Genomic DNA, 24,137 nt, shown 5'->3' with positions numbered 1-24,137 from the left:
CAACTTTACACTGCGCTGTGGTTTCAAGGCTGCTTTAGTTAAGACATGTAAACCAAAATGTTGTTCAGAGGAAAAGGTAACACAGTCAAGGTCAAATCCACTGTGAGCTTCCACGCAGTAATTTTCTGAGGGTTTTTGGCAGAAATTGAACACAGTATACTGATAAGTATGTTTGTACTAACTGCTTAAAAATAAAAATGATTTCGTTTTAATAGCCTTAGAATAAGCCTTTTATATGTACTCTACGGAAGGGGCGTTGCTTTGCATAGATTACCATCTTGTACAACTGGGATTTTTCTAGCACTTTTGTGTTTTGAAGTGGATTTTTACTGCTTAAACAAAGAGGAACGGCTCCATCCTCGTAAACCCGCAGCGTAAATGAATATAAAAGAGGGAGGGAACAGCGGAGTGATGAAACCAAACGAGCTGGTGGAAGAAAATTATGTTGCAGTTGTCACTGTTTTTGTATATTTTACTTTCTCGTCTCTCTTAGACGATACACCTGGCGAAATAAACCATATTGAGGAGCAGTACTACTTTTTAAAAAAAGTAATGATCGATACAAACATTAAATGTAATGCCTATGCTAACAGCCAGAAGAGGAATACGTACTGTAACATTGAATATGGTGAATTACATGCAAAACTTGGAGTAGACAAAGAATAAATTTCTGTTTTCAACCCCCAAAGAACCCACATGCATTGCAGAGTTGTTTGATTTGGTAGTGAATGCCAATTAAACACAATCCCTCTGATAAAAAAAACGCTTTAAATCAGGGAATAAACAGGTATTTGAACCAGTGGGAATGATGTAACTCACTTTCAGTATTAATCTGGGCGTCTTAAATAATTTACTCCAGTCCAATTACAATATCACAGCAACAAATCCTTCTTGCAGAGTTCAGTTTACTCTGTTAATCCAAGGATTTCGTTCTTTGTGTTGTTGTGTTGGATTAGCGTTATGCTGCAAAATGTATAAATGCACACTAAAGCGTGAATGAAGCACTGCTGCTTTCTCCCTGGAAGCCTCGACTGACTCACTGACCTTAAGATTAACGTCACTGCGGCACTGACATCAAGACAAATCACTGTACTTTTGCTGGACATTAAGTTTCAGTGTATGAGCCAAACCCACAGCACTAATGAGGGATTTATTTTCCCTCTATGTCACACATCCCCCCTGTCCATCAATCCCATATCCATAGCCTCCATCTCTTTCTGGTTTTCAGAGCTTTCATATGATGCCACTCTGGATCACAATCAGGGATCCGTCCTGCAATTGGACAGAAAATTGACACTGGAATGAATCAAACTGATACTCTATTCTTTTCCATGCTGTTGAAAAGCATTGCAGTCACACAGTTAGGGGTTTCATTGTAAGCGGAGAAATCTTACAAAACAATACGAGTTCTGAAGTTATAATGTGGATATGTGCATAAATCAGAGTATATAGATCAGAGAGGTAGTCAAACACTGAAGTCTGCATGAATGTAAAGCACAAACCAAAGTAAATGACCTGTAATAACATCATTTCAATCACAGTCACAGCAAGGAAATAAGAACTCGACCGAACTGGATCCACTTTTACTTTACTATCCTCAACCTCCACATAGCAGACTTTAATGTAAAGTCATTACTGTCTTACCTGAAGCCTCTTCTGTTCATTGACAGCTTCCATCAACAGCAACGGGCAGCAGGAAGAGTAGACCATAATTTGCTTCCACTCTCTACCCCGTTTTCCATGCCGTTGCGAAAGCACAACAAGCTTCTCTGTTTTTACGTTGGTGTGGCAGATGGGGATCGATTGTTGACTAGCAGAGACAAAAATGTCTCGTATCTGTCTTCTAAGACTTGTTGCAGTGGTTATCACCGGTGCCCCACAGCAAGAGGAGCCTTGGTTCGACTAAGGCCTTTCTATAAGTAGTGTCCATTGGCGTGTTCTCCATGTGGAACACTTTTTCTAGCGGTGCGTGGGAGTGGGGCAGCCACCAAGCTGTCCTTAAAGGCCAGGATCCAATGCCATGGACACCAAGACAATTGGGGGCACCTCTCTTTGCTGCAGTCTTCTTCCGCCTTTGTGACCTTGGTGGAGGTCCTCAGCCACCACCATCATCCGCCCACTCTGCCGTTGAGGGTCTTCTTTGGATCGCTCTTAGTCTGGATCCTCCCCTTCGACCTTGCCGTCATGGGTGACCCTACCAGGAGCCGCGGCTCCAGACGGCATCGCTCTCAGGTTCATTGGAACACACAAGGCTCTCCACCACGGCAAGGTGGCGATCCAAGAGGAGAGCGGATGTGGAGGATAAAGTGGTAGATGACAAATGAAAGTGTTGGATGGATAACATGGAAGTCCAGTGTTTTATTGGCAGACGTTACCCAACTTGCTTGGGAAAGGGTTCATTATCATAGATGTCACTCATTCTTGGACACTGGACCTTTAAGACTCTATAACAGGTTGTTCCAGGACTCGTTTTTTATCAGGAGATAGAGTTGGTCCTGTAGAATTGGAGCTGCTCAAAATGTCCACTACTCTGAACACGTAGAAGTTGGGATTGAAAGTTCATTATATATATACTTTGAAAACATAGTCGGGGAAAGCAATCTCACCACAATTCAACTTTTCAACAATCCTAAACTTTTAGGATGCAGCTTCGCGGTCTGAAGGAGTAATGAGAGACCACACCAATCCTCTGGATACATAACGATAAAGAACATATTGAGATTTTGTTTCCGCAGGGATGAATTGTTTGAATTAATTGACGAGTTATCACCGCAGCAGCAACGTGTAGTGGATAGGTTATTAGAAAGCAGCGCAGGGATGATGCATAGCTACTGTTTATAGGCATACTAATGACTTTTTTTTTTTTTTTTGCTTGTGGATTATACTGCTTGTGCAGTGAAATTTAGCACGGGCCTGAGAGAGCATGCACCGTGATGTTGTGCAGCAGCTGTGCGACTCAACATTTGCATAACCAAGAGATTGCCTCTCCCAGTGGAGGACTTGGGGACCAGCAGAGGAAGAGGGTAGAATACACGACAAAACAAGATGTGGCCACTTGTCTTATCAGACGTTATGATTTGGCCACTGAATGTGAATAACAACAGCAGGCTTATTTTAGGCTATAGAATCATTCCCATTATTCAAATAACCATGCTGTTCTAATAGAAAACAACATCTGTATACAAAGCATCCATAGACAAGTACTTCTTTACCATGTTTAAAGCTCCAGTGCAGAAACTCTATTGCCCCCTGTGGACTTCTGAGTAATAACAAAAAGACTGCAGCCTCTAGAGGTGTTTCCATCATAGCACAGTTCGGTTTGGTACAGTATGGTAAGGTTTGGAACGGTAAAGCCATGGGTGAGGCTTGCGTTTTTTCTGACAACAGTACCTTGGTACTTGATAGGCGGGGTATGCGCTGTGCCCTGATGGCCGTGACAGCAAGATACGTAGTGTAAGCTTGTACCGCTGTGACATCGAACGCAACACAACGCATTGGATAACAAAGGAGGACATCCAGCGGCTCTTTTCTTTCAGCTCGGGTTTGTCTCAACAAGACGTCAAGCTTTGAAGAAACACCAGTCGCAAGGAAGTGGCGCTTTTCTGTCGGTCTAGCTGGAAGGGTACCGAAAAATGGAACGGTTGGGGCTGGTTATTATAGTACTACTCTAAATAGAATTGCAAAAAAATGTGTACCATAATGTGCCGAACTGTTTCGCTTGGTGGAAACCTAAGCCTTTTGCTTATTTCAACCATAAATGGGCCAGAAAAGTGCTTTTGCCCATTTTTCCACAACAACTTTCAATATCTGGCAGTTATTCACACAACTACAAGTTTTATTGTACAGTAGTTGTACATGAACACCAGATTTTCTGTGTTAAATTTTGAAATGTGAACAGTGTAAAAGATATTTAAAATAACATTTGTTTGATGCAGGCATTTTTCCAACCCTCTCCTCTCTGATGACAAAGACGCTGATTCGCTGGCTTCCTGCAACAGTGCGAGTAAAATTACCGTAACAACCACATGTTGATTTTTACTTGCAACTTCTGAGCTTTCAGAAACCGTTGGAGCTTTTCTGATAGCACAAAGCATTGCGTAATTACGGCAATGCAAAGTGTGCTTGCGCAAACGTGTCGTCTTCCATAGTCGCACATATGCACACACAGAAACATAGAAAGAGAAGAGAGAAAGATTGACATTAGCATTTTCTCCAGTACCTCAGTACTTTATTTGTTGTTCCTCTGTCTTCAGCTGTATTGTTTTGTGTCCAAACTGCATCCAGAAAACGTAGTGATGTGATGTGTAGACAGACTGACACATGCAGGCAGCCGGGCCTTTGTTTTTCTGACAGTAACATTCATGAGAACCTAAGATTTTGATGTGACTGTGAACTCCCACTTAGCATCCAGGGGTACCACTGCTGCACACACACACATGCTGATATGGGTTTAATCACCACTGTGTGAACTCTTGACAAACACTTTGAATGTGCCAGACATTTGTTTATGTTTAAACGTGACACACTACAGCTTTAACGTGCCCTTTTTAAAGTGTCACTTGCCTGCAATAAAACGGCACATTATAATTTGCCGTGCTCCCAAAATGCCGACGATGACACGCCGTTGGCGACGGCTCTAGCTTTACTTTGCCTGGTGGGAAGACAACACAAAGGGAGTTGTAACAACAGGAGTTGTCACTTCTGACAGAGTCTGCTAAACTGTACAGCACCAATGCAGCCAAGGTTAGATCGTACGACTCGCGATTTGAATGAACTCACAGTAATTAGGCGGTACAATCAAGTGTCAGTGATGACAGTCCTCTTTCCCAAACACAAGAGCGATTGTTGACTTAGATTCTTGGCAAACACTCGTTTATTTGTCCTCCACATCACAGTTTTTCCCGACCCTTCAATCTAAAAGGAAAACAAGAAAAGATGTGTTGACTGTTTGGATCCGAGTAACTATTATCTGGTTATTGTTACAGGGAGAAAGGGATACAAACAGATCGACAGGTGATTGTAATTGTTAGTCTCGCTGCTGCAGTGGAATACAAAAAATCTGTCTGTTGCTCCGCCGATCTGTGAGTGAGCCATTTCTAAACTCGTGTCATTTCATTTCTGACAAATTGGACCCAAAGTGGTCGATAAAGCGTGCAAAAGCAATTGCAGATGTTTGACTTTGCTGGTATTCTTATCGGGATGAGTTTTATTTATTAATTTGTTTGTTTGTGTTCACTTAAAAAGTGTCACAGTAACAAGAAAAGACAGGTCGAACAAAGATCTGTAGTCCGGACCGGAGGAAAAGGCGTAGCAGTTTGTCAACAGAAAGCGTCTGAAGGTACGTTTCATATGCCGTTTGTAAATTAGACCTTGACGCCAGCATCGTAAAAACACAAAATCAGGGGCTACACGTTAAATAACAAGGCGGTTTCTCTGCAGATCTGCAAGTTTCTCAATCCTCAATCAATCATAACAGAAAAAAACAACAAGCAAACAAACAAACAAACAAAGCTGGAGTGAAATTGAAAGAAGAAGGTGATGGACAGAAGAATTAGACTTGAAAGACCAAAATGCATATTTAGATCCTAATATCTGCCTTTAAAACGCAGGTGCAGAACTCACTCTTACATGCTCTCATGGACATGACGATTAAATTGGAAGATGAAATAAGTGAAGATGAAATAACCTTCTGTCAAATTAAGTAATAACCAATCTGACAAGATGCAAACACATGCCCAAAACACAGCCATAATTGAAAAAAGAGACTAAGCACAACCCCCTTGAACCATGGGTGGCTCTAAAACCCCAAACTATATAACTATACCTGTTGAAAACAGCAAAAAATGTTTCTGGATAAAAATGACTTACTTTTTTTTGCACTAAAAAAGTCAATGTTGGTGGAATGACATGGCACCCGTTGTGTTCTTCTTCTGTTGTAGCCCATCAAGACTTGAAGTGTGGTGCGTTGGGAGATGGTTTTCTGCAAACTATGTAAATAAAGAGCGTTTATTGGCGTTTCTGGTGCCATTTTCTAACCAACCTAGCATATTAAAAATCAGACATTTTTACGGTAAAGGTTTAATGAAATCTGGAACTAAATGTCTCACATTAGCACTGTTTTAATTGAAGAAATTCTCAAATTTGCAATAAAAACATTTTTCATTTCCGCAAGACTGACACGTTTGTGCTCAGGACATCTATGACTATTAGCATAGCATGGAAATAATACATTTTTACTGTACAGTTTTTGAGAAATTTCAAGTTAAAAGTCCCATATTGGCACTTTTTTATTGAAAGAATTGTGAAATTTGAGATGCAATAAAATCTAAACTTTCCATATGTTCTGGACAAGACTAACTAGGTTGGTTTCAGGACACCTATGCCTACTAACCTACTAGAAATTAGCCATTTTTACTAAACAGTTATGGAGAAATTTGAAAGTTAAAAGTCCCACATTGGAAGTGGCAATGTGTAAAAAGAACATTTCTCTAAAACTGTATGTTAAAAAATGTCTAATTTCCAGTATGCTAGTAGTCATAGGTATTAAATCACCACTTTGAACTTGAGCAGCTTGTCTCGACTGTCTCATCAGCAGCTATGCTCACCTCCAGGACTCCTCCTCTCGCCACATGTCGTAATTAGACCCGTGCATCTCTGTCTGTGTGTGTGGCCAAGGTGCCCCGAGTCCCCACGTGCAGCAGCAGCAGCAGCAGCTCCTGCTCCACGCGCCGGCAGTCCAACCACATCTATCAAAGCCACGGCAGCGCGCCATGAAACAAAGTGACACTGTGAACCTTGAATCCGTGAAAACACAAGTAGTATTTCTACATAAGGACACAAAAAAATGCACAAGGAGGTGGCGATCCCATGGTCGATCAGATGTCACGTTAAATGCTACATCATGGACTCCACGGTGCATACGCGTAACACTTACTCACAATAACATTAGTCTGAGGAGTTAATCATTTTAATGTTGTGCTATAAAGCCATAAAACTAAGGCCTTATTATTTTTAATAAACATGAATTGTGTCGTGGAATGGAACCCGTCCTCTTTATATGCCATTTCTTTCGTCCCGCCTCACATGTCTTGCTGAATTACGGCGCATTCAAGTCCCCGCAAACCAAACAAATCACTCCCCTGCCCTCATGTTTCTCTCTACCTACTTCCCTGAGTCACTTTCTGCTGCCCCACACACTCTCAGTGTCTCTGTGTCTCACTCACACACACAGACACACACACAATCTGTCCCTGCCAGCATGAGTTAATGAAATTGCAAATGCCAGGCAGCAATTTAGTCTGGAATCAATCAGTGCAGATGTGATGAGCTCGATTTGATTACATATAAAATTGTGATTTAATGTTTGGCTGGGGCCTTGAGGTTATTACAGCATCTATTGAAGGGGTGAGGGGGAGGGGGGTTATGGAAGTGGCCATTCACATGACATATTTGCTTTTTAATGACTCCTAGAACTAATAAGGGTTTATTGTATGCAGCATTTAAACTCCACCTTTGGGTGTTTTTCCCGTGTTTTGGTCCAACAACGCTTTCAAACTTCTAGTTACAAGATTAAATGTTTCGATATTGTGGCAGATTATGGATGTCAAGGCTCAAGTTTAACACAGAATGTCTGGATTCATTTCAGGTGTTTGATGTTTAATTGGCGTCAGGCTCACATGAGCAGTGAGTGAGTGAGTGAGTCTGGTGCTTTTGATGAATGCTTTCAGTATTTCAGTGTGTGATAAGTGTCTTTAAAAGAAAGAAAAAAGTAGATAAGGCAACACGTCACTCTCAGGACGTCACATTCAAATGCTCGCCTGACTTTTCTTCAATTAAATGGGTTCTTGTTTAACTTGAAGAGGTGATTTTTTTTGACTGAACATCATCATTTTCATATTTACACCTGGGATTTTCCTCCTCCTGTAACCAGTCACAAGCTACACAAACTACGTCTAGGCTTTAGACTTGTAGGTTTGCCATGGTTAGGTCTTAACAGTTGCTTATTTCCACATGCAACAGGAAGCATTGGCTCTCATCTGAAACAGTGTCTGGCCACGGATTGATGTGATTAAAAGACTATTTCAAGATAAGGCGAGAACAGTATATATTCACCAGTTTGTCCCGAACGTGCATTTTAAACCTGACATACAATCATTTTATCGATTGTCCTATGCTCTAAGTTAGGACTCTCTATTTATTTTTGGTTCACTGTTTCCATGACTTCTGACTTTTCCCATTACCTCATTGTCTGTCAATCTGTTTGCCCTGTGGGGATCAATAAAGTTGTCTGACTCTCTGAATCTGAACCTAAAGTTAGCAGAGCAGATTCAGTCCGCCATTGATAGGTACAAAAGCTCATTTTTGCAGTAGTGTAATATAGCCTTACTTCCTGATTACTTTCAACTGGCAAACTGAAAGACTTGGTCCACTTTGGTCTACAGCTTAAACACATAAATAAGATTTGATTGGCCAGTGCCTCTGCTGGGATATTTGCATAATGTGATTAGATTGGCCTGTGCTGGCGCCGCCTCCTAGAAGGAAACATTTCTCAACTTCTGCCAAACATGAGAGTAAAAGTGAAGCAGCAGACAACCAAATGCAGTCCGGAAACCTCCACCTTCAGAGTGAAAGGGGTTCAAAGTGGCTGCTGTTGTTAAAAAAAACAACGCTGAAAACTTGCTGCGGCTTTATCACCGTCACAGGATTTAAAGAAAACAGGTCAGGACGTCCTTGTTCGTCCATCACTCAGTGCTGCTCTCCTCACTTTCTACATCTTGGTGCCAACATATTACAATCAACTCTACAAGCATGTTTTTAACCTTGCGGGCCCTATGCGTGATTCATTGCGACAGTTACAAGAAAATAATCAGTGCTGCGCCATTTGGCAACTATGATGCTAAACATATAAAATGATTTAAAAGGTTGAGATATGCCGAGGCAAACAGCAGGCGACTGCACCAGCGACCTTTTTCGGGTCCTCTCCTTTTGACACCTGAAGTACAAGTACCCGGTCAGTGTGTGCCTGCTTTGTTACCTATAGCTCTCGCATTTCTTATCCTAATATCATCAAAGTCGGCACTGCACATGCTGGTGCCCTTAGTGAGTCATCTTCAAAGTTTGTGAAGGGATCTGTTGGACTTGGGTGCCATGATCGATGACCAGTTGACCTTGTTGCCCGGTCATGTCGCTTTGCACTATTCAGTGTAAGAGAAATCAGGACGTACCTAACCCAACAGGCTTTCCAGCTCCTAGCACAGGCTTTGGTCATCTCCCACCTCGACAACTGCAACGCCCTGCTAACAGGCCTCTCAACCTGTGCTGTGAAGCCGCTACAGATGGTCCAGGACGCGGTGGCACACCTGGTCAATCAGCCTTAAAGGCACATGTCACTCCTCTGTTCATTGAACTCCACTAGCTACCCTTAGCTGCCCGCATCAAATTCAAATCATGATGCTAGCCTACAAAGTGCTAGTGCTGGGTCTGCTCCCACCTACTTAAATGCTCTCATAAAGGCTTATGTTACCCCTCAACTACTCTGTTTTTTTAAAGCATCTGGCGGTGCTAATACCCCACTCTTTTCTGTGTCCACACTGGTAGAATGACCTATGGAGTGCTACCAGAACAGGGGCGTCCCTGTCTATCTTCAAGAAGCTCTTGAAGACCCAGCTTTTCCAAGAGCATCTTCTGTCCTAGTTACCTTACCCCGTCTCCTTCTGCACTCTCACCCTCTGTCAGTCCACTGTTCCCATCTAGTGGATTTCTTTCCAAGACTTCTTCCATGTAGCTTTTTCCTCTTTTGTAAGTGGCTTTGGATAAAATGTTGTGTGCGATTAACAGTCAGACAGATGCTCCGTGCATTTACAGATAGATTCAGCCAAAAGAAACTGAATTTCAAAGTATGATCTACTTTGCTAATCAAGGGACACAGAGCTAGGCTCATCCCCTTGTATAAATCTTCTTCCCGACACTGTTTGACTCACACTTATTTATTTCCTTAGTGGTAGCACACAATTTCCCAATGAAAAATGCTGCATAAGGCATCACTCGTCCGCCTTATCAAAGCCAGTGCAGCTGCACCGACAGATAAAGGGCAAAAGTAATAAAATAAGTGTCTTTGTGTTCACTCTACTCCGGCCTGATGAACCACTTGCATTTTGCATTTTTGACCTTTGTTTCGCAACGGTATCGGAGCAAGGCACTTGCAGATAAGAGGGAGAAATGCCAAAATATCTGATGTATTTTATTTATCAGTGCGTGAACAGATGATGCGTTTCCCTTGTCAAAGTCTGGACGCGGCCGTATACCACAAAAACCCTATTGTGCACCGCCGTACAGTTGAGACTCGACTGAACTCCAGACACTGTGGCTTAGTCTGACATTTTATAAATGAATGGATCAAAAATTCCTCATTTATCTGCACCCCTTTTGTCAAACGCGGAGCTCTTCATCATTTCTGTGATTGATGCCTTTCCACGTGCAGCAGGAATTAAAAGAAATGTATTATTCATGGTCTTTGCACAAGCGTATTAAAATGATCCATCTATGAAAAACGCGAGAACACTTATTAAATGACCACGTTGTGCAAAAGGAATTATTCACAGTCATGCAGGGAACCTTAACACAGAAAAGTCCAGGCTCCTCGGAGGAAGGCTCATTAAATGTGATAAAGAATGTGGGACAGTTCGCACGCTCGCTGCTTTATTCTCAGCTGAAATGTTCAAGGTTGTTGCATAATCATATCCATAATCTGTGATGATAAAGCAGATATTTTGCTCGCAGGATAACAACAACCTGCTTATGAATCTGGTATAATGTGGTCCTTGGAAAACCAACAGGTAAGCTGAAGGCTGTTTGCAGTACATTAGGAACAATGTTCCTTTTTTCCTGGCACCTCAATGAAAGACCAGGCGAAGCTTTGTACGCCCCTCAATCTCAGTGGTCTGTAAATTTGAATTCATAGGGTGATGCAAAAGCAACATTGCTGACAATGACTTACAACAGCGATCTTTAGCATTTTAAATGGTCTCTACTATCCAATACTTTTCAAGGCTGTCCAACGTTTCTCTGTCTGTACGTGTGTGATTGAATGATTGATATTCGTCTTGTTTGGGGATAACAAGTGAATTACTTGTAACTGCTACTCTATCTTGCACATCTTATTGTATGCGGTGGATTTTTTCTGCAGTAAATTGGTCTAAGCTAAGCCGAGACCCGGTCATGGACGAGTAAGTGGACATACAGGCTTGTTATACTACATGGTCCGACCTAATAAGTGAATATTTACATTGCGCAGAGTTTTGTTCCAATCACACCTTACCTCTTTTTGCCAATCGTGGAGGATTCAAATGTCCTCGTCATCACATCACCTGAAAATAAAATAAAACATGTGAATGGTTATACTTCAGGGAAGGGAAGACAGTAATCAATGTCTTCCCTACCTACAGCTATCTGTGCTCTAACAATGTTGGACAAGCTCAGAGCCGTAACTCAATTGTGTTGTTCTTTCAAATGAAATGTATGCATTTTTTTTTTTTTTTAATAAGAAATAGACCGTGTCTACATGGTTGGTAGTTACATGCAGTGGCGGCTGGTGACGTTTTATATTGAGGCGGGGCAATCGGCAAGTCAGTTTTTCAGATGGACTGTGGTAACATAGTCCAGTGGTGATATGCACTGACCGCATATCACCACTAAAACACACCAAAGCACCATTCTCAAGCCTGATACCGTCATTTTAAAAGATTCACTTAAATGAAACTAGAAATACACAACAAAAAGTTTTTTTTTCTGTTTTCAGGCATTTGAATTTTGCCTCCTCTATCACTCCTTTGTTAGCATAGCATTTATGTATCCTTGTCTGTTTGTGTTTATTATTATTATTATTCAGAGAAATGTTTTAAGTCTGTATTACCTGTCTGAATCTAGGCTTGTTCAGTGTCCAGCATCTGAAAGAGGAGGCAGGGAAAACAAAACATGGCACTGGTCTGAGTGCAACCAGTTAGCCACTCCTTCTTCTCATACCAGCTCCTGTCCTTCGTTTGCTGTTTTACGGCGACGTTCGGCTGGTCAGGTCCGAGTTATATAAGCCGAAGCTTTTATTCTATGAAAGGGCTTTTTTGTTTGCAGTGAGAGAAAGTTGTTTGTACTTTTTTCCATGATGAAATCGGCAATTAAGCGCTGGTAAAGTTAGCACAACTTACAGAGAAGCGAACGGAGGCATTTCCGTTTCCGCCGGCATTCGGCCATGTCCGCTCGGCCGTGGGAGGTACTGTGATGCATCAGTGCGTATGACGAAATCACGTTGGGGCGAGGCCTCCCGGAGCTTTTTGGGTGGGGGGTGAAACTCAGGATGCTGAACGTCACAGCAATATTCAGGCTGCTGATTGGACAATGTTATTAAGACTTAGACCAGCAAAATAAACTGTTTTTTCTCTCTTTCTTTCGTGTGGCTTAAGGAGGGCGGTGCACTGTCACCTACTATGGGCCAGTCGTCCCTGGTTACATGTTACCACATCTCATAAGAGAAAAAGTGGAGACTCGTATCTCCATCCATGACTCTGCTCCATTTCTGACTCTACTTGTTTACTTGGATCCAACACTTGAAAAACACACTGAAAAAGCTCTGCACTTATCTAACAGGCCAGTGTGTGGAATCAATAGTCTCAAAGGTCGCCCCTCAAAGAAACCAGGTGTAAATGAAAGTGCTGTCAGATGTGAGGCTGTTGTTGGCTTGCGCCAGCATTCCTATAACTCGCTATGCTATACCTTCCTATACCTTGCTTCCCCCCCCCCCCTCAGATTCAGCCCTTTTGCTCAAAAGGTAAGAAGAAGAAAGGAGGAGGAATGGAATAACAGAAAAAAAATCACTATTGTAGAGTGTGTCATGGGCTTCAGCAGGTCAGGCACTAAATGGCACAGAGCCTATTATCGTTCCTTGAGCCTGCAGTGCCTCAAACATGCTCCGCTGTGTGTTTTGGTCTTAACTACACCGATCAGCCAATCACATGGCAGCAACACTATGCATTCAGGCATGCAGAATGTGAAAGGAATGGTAAATGGTTTGTATTAAATGGTGGTTTTTAATGACTCAAAGCTGCTTTACACTACAATCTTACTTTGTATTCTCTCCTCTTTTATACCCATTCGCAGGCAGCCGTCAAGAACAACATGGGATTAAATGTAGACTAGCAGAGCCAGGAACTGAAACCACAACATTTGAGGTGAAAGATGACTCTTTCTACCGTCAAACGGAGACTTGGGATGGGTGATGGTTGTTGGTGCCAGACGAGCTTGTCTGATATTTTCAGAAACTGCTGATCGACTGTGATTTTCACACAAAACCATCTCTATTTACAGAGAATGGTCCAAAAAAAGAGAGAATATCCAGTGAGCGGCAGTTGCAGAGAACGTAAATGCCATCTCTGAACGCACTAAACATAGAAGGCTTCCTCTGTACCTAATAATCTAGAAGGTGAGTGCAAACCCTTTGACTTCTTTACCTTTAAATCAGCCAGTATTTCATTTAACATTTAACATGTTTCCTCGATTTCCAGTCATGTTCATTATATGTCCTAATACAATCACTTTGACCCAAAAAAAACGACCAGAATGTGTTTGCTGCCGTATGAACTCATATCTATAAGATGATACTGTGACTTTTGCCATATAGCTCATGAAGAGTGAGGCGATATATTGTTGGGAGAAATAAGAACAACATCAGCTGCAGCCAGTGTTTGTGTCAGCTGCTTATGTTTGTCAGAGGGAAAGAAATCTTCAGCATCGTCATGGCCCGAGGCTCGGAGCACTTCTTAACTCTGTTGATGTGTGCAATGTTCTCGCACAGTTTCCCTGATGGTGGAAAGGAGATCTGACTATTGCTGTAGTGAGAGGAGGTTCGGACCACGCTCCAGGTCAACAGAGCAGTCATGAGTGTTTTTGATGGTTTTTAAAACAAAAAAAACTAAAAGAAGACGGAGAAAAGACCACACTGGGCTTTTCATTACAGAGAATAAGCAGTTAGTACGTGTGTGAAGTCAGGTTGGCAAGGAGATTTCTTGACTGTCAGCCAGGTTTCCTCTCTCCATTTTGCCTGTATCTTAATTTCTCTTCTGCTTGCTTGTTTTTTGCTTCTCAGAAAAGAACTTTAGCGATTTGAATGAGCGTATTTCACCTACTTTAGAGTCTTCTTGTTTACTTCAGAATTGATTTTGACAATTTATTGATTGCTTAAAGGTTCTGTATGGCTTTAAAAGGGTTCTCTGTCTGAACATTTAATCTCTTATGAGCTTGTACTCTGCCTGAGGTCGACTTAACAATTTCTACACCTCGGTGAAGGAGCAGCAGCAGCAGACAACCGGAGGATATCAGCTGATCAAATGTTATATTTGTTGAGATTATCAGCAGTGCTGCTACTGGAACACTAAACCTGGCACAGTAAATGGAGGTGAAGGCTTGGGGGGGACGGTAAACAAAACTTCCTTCATCTTATCAGTGTACAGAAAATTAAGGACAGCGATGAGACGGGCAGACATATCGAGTGGTCGAGTCTGTTGTCGAGATTCAAACTTCATTACAACATACAGTCCATCGAGATGCAGAAAATAGTCGGGAAAAAACAAAATGTCCTTGATAAATGTAAAAGTCGTAACCACAAGTAAATCATAATTGAAATTTTATTTACCATTTTGGAGTAGAAAGTACTTCCACATTAGATCTATTACAGTACAAACCAGAGACGACAACAAAAAAGGCCACGCATTTAGAGTTTGAGGGGCAGAATAAAAATTTAAAATGGCTTTCCGAGCGGCTGCATGAGGCGCAGAAGAGAGGACGCGGGTGGGTGGAGGAAATAAAAAGGGAAGAAAACAGCAGACGGGGGGGGGGGGGGGGGGGGGAATTAAATGTTCAAAACAACGCAACCCTTCATAGAAGGGGAGAATACAGACCTCCGGCAGCTTTACGTAATGCTGAAGAGAACGGCTGTCGGCACGTGGGAGAGCGGCTCCAAACATGATGCAAAATATAATTGATTATTTAAGTCTCGCTGCACTAAAATACGTCGACGGGCTGACTCAATGTCTCAGGCCGGGTGTTCCTGCTTCGGGAGAGGTACCACGGCCAAACTGAACCTGTTGTTGTTCAAATGCAGATGAAAAGGTAGTCAATCAAATGACCACAGGAGGAAACGGGATCCAGAACACGTTACATCTCCAGGAAAATTGGAGAACGAGGCTCACTGATTGGCTGAGGCTGTCGTGACGAAGACAACACTGTGTCCTTTTTTTTTATGACTGGGGAGGCTGGAAGGTCTTGGAGGTGGCGAGCATGGCTCTCACTTTGGCCATAAGATCCTGAAAAGAGAGGAGAGACAGGTGATTAACCGGTATGAATGCACGGCATGAACAATTTAACTGAAAGCCTAGTCTTACCGATGCATTGTGGGTAAGGACTGATAACACTGGCAGGTTTGTTAAATGTCTAATGGTGTCAAACTTGCAAATTACAGGGGGAGAAAAGCAGCTGCCAACGTGACGAAGGTCTGAATCACTGCTAGTGTCACTACCCGACGAGACTTGCCTCACAGCACAGCTTTCAGAAAGGACAATTCTAGGTCCATATTTCAAATGTAATCTTTCAACATTCATATCTCACAACCTTGCTCATGTTTCAGTGAACGGGGATGAATTCCTTGACCCTAAAGTTCAATGTCTCACATGACGAGCGTAGCGGTCTCTCTGCGTCACCACAGACGCAAAAACAATGCTGCGTTACTGAGAAACAGGGAGTCAAGTGTGAACCCATTTGACAATAGTAACAGACATTTGTTTACACGCTGCAACTTTAGATTCAACTCCTCAAATAAAAAACTGCTACGAAAGAAAAAAAAGTCTGGTTGATCTAAAATCCACATCTGTGCCGGGGACTAACGCAGTGCATTAGAATTACTGAGGGGAAAAGCTACAAGCAAATGATTACTATTTTTTTTTAGGTAATTGCTGAAAGTGATTTGGTTAATGCTGTATTTTTTCTTATTCCCAGTTTGTCACAGCTTAATTAAACAGGACGTCTGTCACATTTAATCAAATTAAGAGTCTCAAACACCTGTTGGTAACCTTGCTTTGAATGTGATTTAATTTCATTACTGGATGCTTTTACTTTTGTTTTGTGCCATTTTGCTTTTCCCCCCAACGACTGCATGGCCGCCAAGGGAAAGTAAGGGTTATGTTTTTCATGTCCACAGAAAGAAAATTTGGCATCCGATCCATTCCAATATGTTGTTTGACCACTTGCAGGAAATGTTAGGAACACGCAGATGAGAAGTATCTACAGGTGGTGACTCCTTACTTTTACCCGCTGACCTGCTCAGTAGCAAATAAGATCTATTATGTAAGTAATTAATGATGAGGGGGAGAAAAGAAAGCTGAAGTGACAAAAAAAAGTGGAGTTCATAAAGAATATAATGGTGAGCTTCCAAAGTACAATTGTTAGCTCTCTCTCTCTCCCTCTCGCTCCCTCCTTCTCTGGGTAAAAATGCAGATGTTTGCTGACTAGGGGGCAAATGCTCGTATAGCTGAATGGGAAGCGTTGATTTGCATACCGAGAGTGATTCAAACGCACACGGACAAATACCCACCCCCTTGAGCTTTCCTGACAGATGAGACGAATTAACAGCGGTAATCACAGAGGGAAGGAGCCGTCACATCAAATCACTCAGAGGCCATTTTCCCCTTACACTGCGCGTACACTGAATGTGACAAATAACGCTTCAGATTATCGTCGACTCAGTGGAAAGAGGCTCAAATGCACTTGAATTATTGTCACAGAATTACAGCGCAGATTATATCACAAAGCCGTCACACCTGGAACAGTTGAAGAAAGTTATTTTAAGGCATGTTTCCGCCACAGGAACTAGCGTCTTTCCCAGGAGCTATGTGTGTTTCCAACTAGAAGCTAAACGGAGGAACAGGGCTGTTTTTAGGGCCCTGCTCTTGGTGCAGTACCTCCGGATAGTTGAGGAATAATTGGGGTGGAGCTTGCAGCCGTATATTACCGACAGGGTCAAAGCAATTGCTGCACTCACCATTTTTAAAAGTGCTGAAGATACCTGGTTGTGCTTCAGCATTTTATTTCTGCTGACTAATCTCCACAACAGCTCGTGAATTAAACGTCCAACCGTACTCGGGCTGCAACCAATTAATCTGCAAATATTTTCTCAATTAATCGAGTGAATGTTTGGTCCGTAAAATGCCAGAGAGTCAACAATCGGTGTTTTCCGAATGGAAATGACTCAAGTCTTAATGATGTCTTTGTTCAGGTAATATTCACTTTTAAGAAAGTAATCGATTAATCATTGCAGCCTTAAACGGTACATGAATCTCCTCGTGTTAACTGCTGCCGCTGTTGAGCGGCGTGTCCTCGTTTAATTTTGTCCTGACACAGTTTCATTATGATATCCCATCAGTTTTCCACACTTATAATAGTTTTCAAACTTCACAGGATCTCCGTTAGCTCTGCCGTTAGCACAAACACTCTATATTTATCTCTTTCGCTGTGACACAGTTGAAGCATCTGTCAGGTACAAACACACTGAACTCTCTATCTGGAACTACAAGGTAAAAACACTCAATTTATTAACTAATATAGACTTACAGCATATTATTCAACATATTGTAATAAAAACATAAAACCAAGCGACCTCTGCATTTAAATCTATTGTGGTGAACTTCACTGGTGGATTTCCTGTAATACTAATTGTGCTTAATGTTACGCCTCCATCTTAAAAGGACATTAAAATTCGAGGCTGTTTTACGGCAACTCTCAGTCCACCTCACTCTCCGCGACTACTTTAAGTCTGTTGCAACTGTTGCACTGAAGAGATGATACGCTGGAGAGTTTTTATTTTCTCAGAGAAGAGAAAAGATTCAGTGGGAAAAGAAAAAAAAAAACAAAGGCTTATCACAGAGACCCAGACAGCAGTGACGGCCTGAAAAGAAAACCCCAATTAACCCCATGATTGATTTGTGCCCTTTTCTTAACTGTTACATTTGACTTACGTTGTCAAAGCTAAAACTATCTAATATTACGGTTTCACACACCCACACTCAAACATTCAACAGTTATTAATGTGGCACCTTCAGGACCAGTGCTAATGCTGTTCTTCCAGGGCAATGACACACTACTTTAAAGTCTCTCAGATGTTTACATCACAAATCAATCATGCACACTTCATTTGCCCCAGAAAAACAACACTTTTGGAGCCGTTTTATTTGACTACTTAATCAATTAAAAGAATGTTTTTCCGGGTACACAACCCAGGTAATTATCTGCATCACACTATCTTATTTGCCGATAGGCTCTGGGGCGGTAAATAAGGTGAATATCAGCCGAGAGATTACACAACACGACAACATCCAACACCACCAGGAGCTTTATTTCCCCATCTAAAAACCGCACACATATTTGCTCACTTGTCTCTTTTTAAGACACCGTCACAGGTCTGAAATCTAATCTATCCCAGAGTGCACGGAGTACACACCAAACACTGCCAACTACTTCAAACGTATAAAGCGGAGGAGCGAAGGAGACAGATGACACAGGAACAAAGACAAACATTAGGAAAAAATAAGAGACAGGATGAGGCAAATAGCAACATAGCGCCCTCAGGAAAGATAAGAACATTAGGCAGATGAGGATGTGCTGAATTATTCACGATGTGTGCGTAAAACATCACAGATGGGGGGGTATAAATATTCAGAGGTGGTGAATCTGTGCGTGTTGCTAACAGAGTGTTTTCAGGACCCCACTTATGTTAACGTGTGGAGATGAAGGCAGGAAAAGAGCTGAGATAATGGGAAAGAAGACTGAGTTTTTGTTTCCTTGAGAGAAGCATCGAGACGTGTGTCGTAGAAACTCATTCTGAAGCGCACAGTCACACTCTCTCTCTCTCCCACACACACAGCTGCCAAAGGCCAAAGGAGAGAATAGGATCCAAACTCATTGAATCTCAGTATAAGTTGTACCACTGCTCACAGTAACAGCGAGTGTTGCTTCTGCATTCACACTCTGCTGACCTCCATTAGCTGCAGTCCCAGTTGCTTCTCACATTCTGGCTCACGCCGCAGCTTCTTCCGAAATCAAGTGTAACACTCGTTTTCTTGTAAAGATAACTGCTCCTACACTGCATTTTCTTTGAAGGATTTGTAGGATCTTTAAAACGAAAGCTTACACTTGCGTCCTAGTTCTAACAAAATAAAAGTTGTCAATACATCATTTAACGTATATATGTATATATGTATATATATATATATATACATATATGTATATATATATATATGTATATATATATATGTATATATATATATATATATGTATATATATATATATATACACATATATATATATATACACACACATATATATATATATATATATATATATATATATATATATATACATACATATAATCTACACTGAAAACACAAAGACAGAAGCATGTTGGTTACCGATTTTGAAACTTGTCTGGGATTGTTTCCAGTTGCAATCAGTAAAAAAATAACAAGGTAAAATTAAACATTTCTAATTATTTTTTACCTTAACAATTACTCATTCAAGATTCTTAGAAATGTATTTGTCCCTGAGAAGGCAATTTAAGGCACGTAGAGCCCATTCACAAGAGACAAAGAGAAGATGGCTTACTGCAAGAACAAAAAAATTAAACATAAATATAAAATAATAGAAATATAAGAACCAAATATATTTTCATAAGGTGCAGAGTTGAGATTGAGAACTCATTGAACTGCAGCGGAAAACACTATTTGGAGCTTTTTGTTGGTTTGTTCTTTGTTCTGTACTCTCACAAGGAACCCAGTGATCTAGTAATCTCACATGTTTCTCCTTTCATCAGTCCATTAAGTCTTCTCTCTTTTTTCTGTGTGCACTTTTCTTCCGGAATGCATACGTGTACGCGAGCAGGCATTAAAATGTAGTGCACTCCCGAAAGCGCCGTGATAAATTGCACATTACAGATGGTAAAGTGGCGAGTAAGTGTACCGAGGTTGTACTTTATTGGCGAGGTGCGAGAAAGGTTACATTGAGACTAATGAGTGTGTACCGTTTATTCAGACACTCTGTTCCCATCTGGTTGTTAGGAGCTCACGTTAAAAGGAATAAAGGGTTCCATACTTCCACGAAAAAGCACATTTAAATTGTCACACGCAACCTTGTGATTACACAAAAAAACAAAACACTATATAGGCAAAAAGTAGGTAGTTATATATATATTTTTTTTTATGACTGCTTCACAAGGTTTGGGCCATAATGAGCTCTTTGATACGCTCATTGTTACGCAACGACAATTGCTTAATCTAAATTATAGATTGATTGGCAGTATGTTCTGTGTGAACGTAAACACCATTTTTATGTCAGACCTTTGAAGGTTGAAGTGAGAGTTAAATCAGTGACGTACTTGACAGGCTGTTAAAGGTCAACAGAGGTCAAATCTGGGATAAAAGCGTAGAACAATACCTGAGTTATTTTGGACTGAACAGAGGATACTATGGATGAGGACACCGCCTTGTCTTTCTCCTGAGAACCGCCCCTGTGGAGATGAGCGAGAGAGAAGAGCCAGTCGTGTTAACATGAGTGAATACAGTATACAATATTTATACAATCTGAAAAGTTCAAAGCTGGACACGCATTAAGTGCAGGGGAGGACAGAGGAGGGGAGTGGGAAAAGACTGAGAAGAAATCTGAACTGTGAACATTTTTAACTGAACCAAAACATCCTGTCAAAAGCAGCCAAGTGTTTAATCATGCAGACAAACAAAAAAAGAGCAGGACTTAAATTCAACTCCCCGACGATGTATAAAGCTTTTAATGCCTCCTCCATGTTACATTTCATAATCTATCAAAGGACTTTTAAATTAGAAAGAAAGAAAACCAAAAAACGTTCATAAAGCTGATTGAACAGGTGAAAGGAAACATCGTGACAGAATGTTCAGGTTTCAGTCTACTGGGGGAAACGGGTGTGCCTCCGTAAGTCAGTAAATCTTGGGTGTCACACCTCGTTTATCGTGATAATTTGGGATTATTGTATAAAGCAAATGGAGCGTCACTGATCACATAACACAAAAAAACAAAACTGCCACGAACCAGCACTACTTAAGACCATAAATAGTACATGATGTGTTATATTCTGATTTAAGTAGCGCAGGTTTTCAGTCAGTTTATTGGAGGGCTGCCTGTGAAACAATGAAAAACCTCTTTTAATTACAGTAACAAAGTTAATCTCCACTGAGAATGATTCTCATTTTGTGGCTGATCGAAAAACAGCACGTCTAGAAATGTGAAAGATTGCAATTGTAGACTACTTCTTTTCTGAGTTTTGGCTCTGAATGATGGCCCCGACTTCACAGTGAAGTGAAAATTTGATACAAAATTATGACTTTTAAGCCATTTGACGTCCATCCAATCAGTAGTGTCACTACTCAAGGGACGACATGTTTAAGGCATCCTCGTCGACTTTCTTTCCTTTATTGATGGACTTTCTGTATTTTCTTGTAACCCGTTCCAACTAAATTCAATGTAGGTGTGAGTGAGAGACAGTTTTGCACCTGCCTCTCATCTAATATCAGCTGGGATTGGCTTTTGCCACAAATGAATTCCAGCTAATCTGGTTCAGTGAAGTACAGTAGGTGCTGCCGTAATGATGGCCCTTTATCTGTCGATAGGTACAAAGGAAAACTTTAAAAGGGGCTTGTCCCGCTTTAGCTACTGCGGTACAATAGACGTACATTTTATTTGAGGACAGATGGAGACGGGAGAGGTTCAGCTGCGAGTTCATTTCCATGCGACTCCACATTTTGCCCCGTAGCGTTCAACCGTAAACATATACCGCTTTGTTACTTTGTCAGATATCATTTTAAACTGCAACCGGCGACGGCCTGACACCGGAGGAGATTATGTTCTCGCTATGAATGCCATTTCCCTTCAAGACGCCGAAGCTGAAAGATATTGGCTCTGAGCCAATATATTATTGACTCTTTAGATTTAATGCCTTGTGTATTTTCCATTCATAGTGGATTTAGAATTCCTCAGACACCATGGGCAAGGCTCAAGCTTTGTTTTATCCACTTTCATATTAACAAAGCTGGTATTACGGCTGTTTCCTTGACAAGTTTTGGATGATACTGCAGTTTTTCCTCATGGCACACGGGCAACAATAACTGCCACTCTTTGATTTTCATTTAGTAACATAAATAGTATGTTTTCCAATCACTATATTTCACTTTAGGGGTTAATGCGACTGGGAAATATTACCATGTAGTACGTTTGGAGTTTAAACCAACCCCAAATCCCTTGGGGACCTAGAGTAAAATGGTATGGTACGACAAGAAAAATGTCACTCCCTTGCGAGTCATCGGGCACAGCCCACGCCACACCCACTAAGCAAAGGTATGGTTCACAGACGAAACGCAAGCCTGACGCAAGCCAAACTGTGCCGTAGCGTGATGGACACACAGCATACGACACAATGGCACCAAGAACTGACTTACATGAAGTGGGGTCATACTAAATAAAACAGAAAAATTATGTCATGACTCTAAAGTTTATAAAATAAACCAATGAAATGCTTCTTGGCTTTAGAAGTGATGTTCCATGTTGGGTTCACACTCTTTAGTTCTCTGTGAATTGCAAGCTTGACAGCTGGCACTCAAGTAAGAACAGACAAAAATATAATTTAAAAAAATGTTTACATGCTTTTTAATCTTATACTGGTGTTACTGCAGTCTCAAGAACACAGACTGCAATTTGGATCAATCAAAGGCTTAAGACCGGGTCACACTGGAGGCGTGTGTGATAACAAGTGACAGAGAGGGAGGGAGGAAAAGGAGAAAAGATGAGCTCCACTGAGTAAAAGCTCTTCTTTTTATTACTATATATTTAAAATAATGTACAACGACAGGTGGTTAGAGTATGGCAGCTGAGGAGGGGGTCTGTGTTCTGTCCCAATGACGGATAGTGTGAATTATTTACACTCCATGACAAAATAACGGAATAAACATGGTTTGATTTTGTCAGAAGCTTTCAAAAACAAGAAAGCAAGCGACAGGACATTGTTGTTTTCGTTTGAATCGGCTGCTGAAGCACTGAGCTATTAGATTAGTCTGTTTGGATACTGAAAGATGTAATATTTACAGGCTTTGGGGCAGAAATCTATTGCTGAAAATAAGACCCATCATTGTAAACTGTCTTGTCATTTGTCAAGTTTTATACCGAAGCTTTACTCGTGACTCTTTGTTACTTGAGGGAGGAGATTTTGCAGTTGTACCAGGGAACGCACTCTAAACCGTTTGTGGTGGGTTACCTGGAATGGGCCAGGCTGGAGGCAGGACTAGCTGATCGAGACAGAACTCTGCCGGGTGAAGAATACGGAGAGACAGAAGCACCAACAGTGTGCATCTGTCCTGAAGACAAGGCGCTCCTCTTTTTGTCTTTAGGAGACCTGGGAGTCAGAGGCAAAAGGGGAACAGAAGAAGTCTGAGATTTCCTACTCAGACAGTAACACTTCCGAGTAATATTCCGTGAAGGCCAGGGTTGTATGTTCAGCAAAACCCTAATTGAATTCAAATTTATGCAAGAAGCTGTCCATTACAGTTTCCCTCAGTGGTCATTTGGGGATTGAAGTGTGTTTCATATAGGTATGCTGACTAAAGGCAGAATTAATGGTAGTGTAAAACATGATTACATTAATATTAGATATACATAATATACTGTATGGTAGAAAAATATGAAAAAAAAATTCTCAGCACCCTACTGTGGCAGTGTGAGTGCTCTCTTTGTTGAACGGGTAATAATTGATGTTTTCACAGGTGAGATGAATGCAGTTGTACTATATGAAGACCCATGACTCCTTCCTCTGATCACAGGCTGCTGATGCCACCTGCTGTTAGATTTACCTGGATCTCGAATGCCCCCCGGGCGCACTGCTGCTGGGGTGATAACGGTCCCGCTCCCTCTCTCCGCGTCTCCTCTCTGATGAGCTACTCCTCCTGTCTCTTCTCCCCGGGGAGTGTGAGCGGGATCTGGTCAGACACGGGAAGACCGAGAGAAGTGTGAGGTGGGAAGAAGCCATTAAA

General features: G+C 41.5%; 1 protein-coding gene and 1 long non-coding RNA gene across 4 annotated transcripts in view; both read right to left on the bottom strand.

The window, feature by feature from the left end:
* Window positions 1-4,807: 4,807 nt before the first annotated feature.
* LOC131445895 (uncharacterized) lies at window positions 4,808-6,738 on the bottom strand. The gene is made up of 3 exons (XR_009233865.1): window positions 6,606-6,738; window positions 5,869-5,987; window positions 4,808-4,914 (listed from the first exon to the last, which is right to left on the bottom strand). It is a non-coding gene; the product is annotated as an uncharacterized LOC131445895 (long non-coding RNA).
* Window positions 6,739-14,654: 7,916 nt separating this feature from the next.
* Window positions 14,655-24,137, bottom strand: part of sfswap (splicing factor SWAP) — a 36,971-nt gene continuing 27,488 nt past the window's right edge. For 2 of the 3 annotated variants that reach the window (XM_058617336.1, XM_058617338.1), the window contains exons 16-19: window positions 23,958-24,083; window positions 23,366-23,503; window positions 20,524-20,596; window positions 14,655-15,350 (exon numbers count right to left, since the gene is read on the bottom strand). In XM_058617336.1, the coding sequence (XP_058473319.1) occupies window positions 15,285-15,350; window positions 20,524-20,596; window positions 23,366-23,503; window positions 23,958-24,083 (403 nt within the window). In that variant the 3' untranslated portion in view covers window positions 14,655-15,284. The remainder of the gene's footprint in view (window positions 15,351-20,523; window positions 20,597-23,365; window positions 23,504-23,957; window positions 24,084-24,137) is intronic. The other variant, XM_058617337.1, reaches the window with a different exon arrangement.

The sequence above is a fragment of the Solea solea genome, chromosome 19 (genome assembly GCF_958295425.1).
Source record: "Solea solea chromosome 19, fSolSol10.1, whole genome shotgun sequence".
NCBI lineage: Eukaryota > Metazoa > Chordata > Actinopteri > Pleuronectiformes > Soleidae > Solea > Solea solea.
This window is presented reverse-complemented; position numbering and strand designations above follow the sequence as displayed.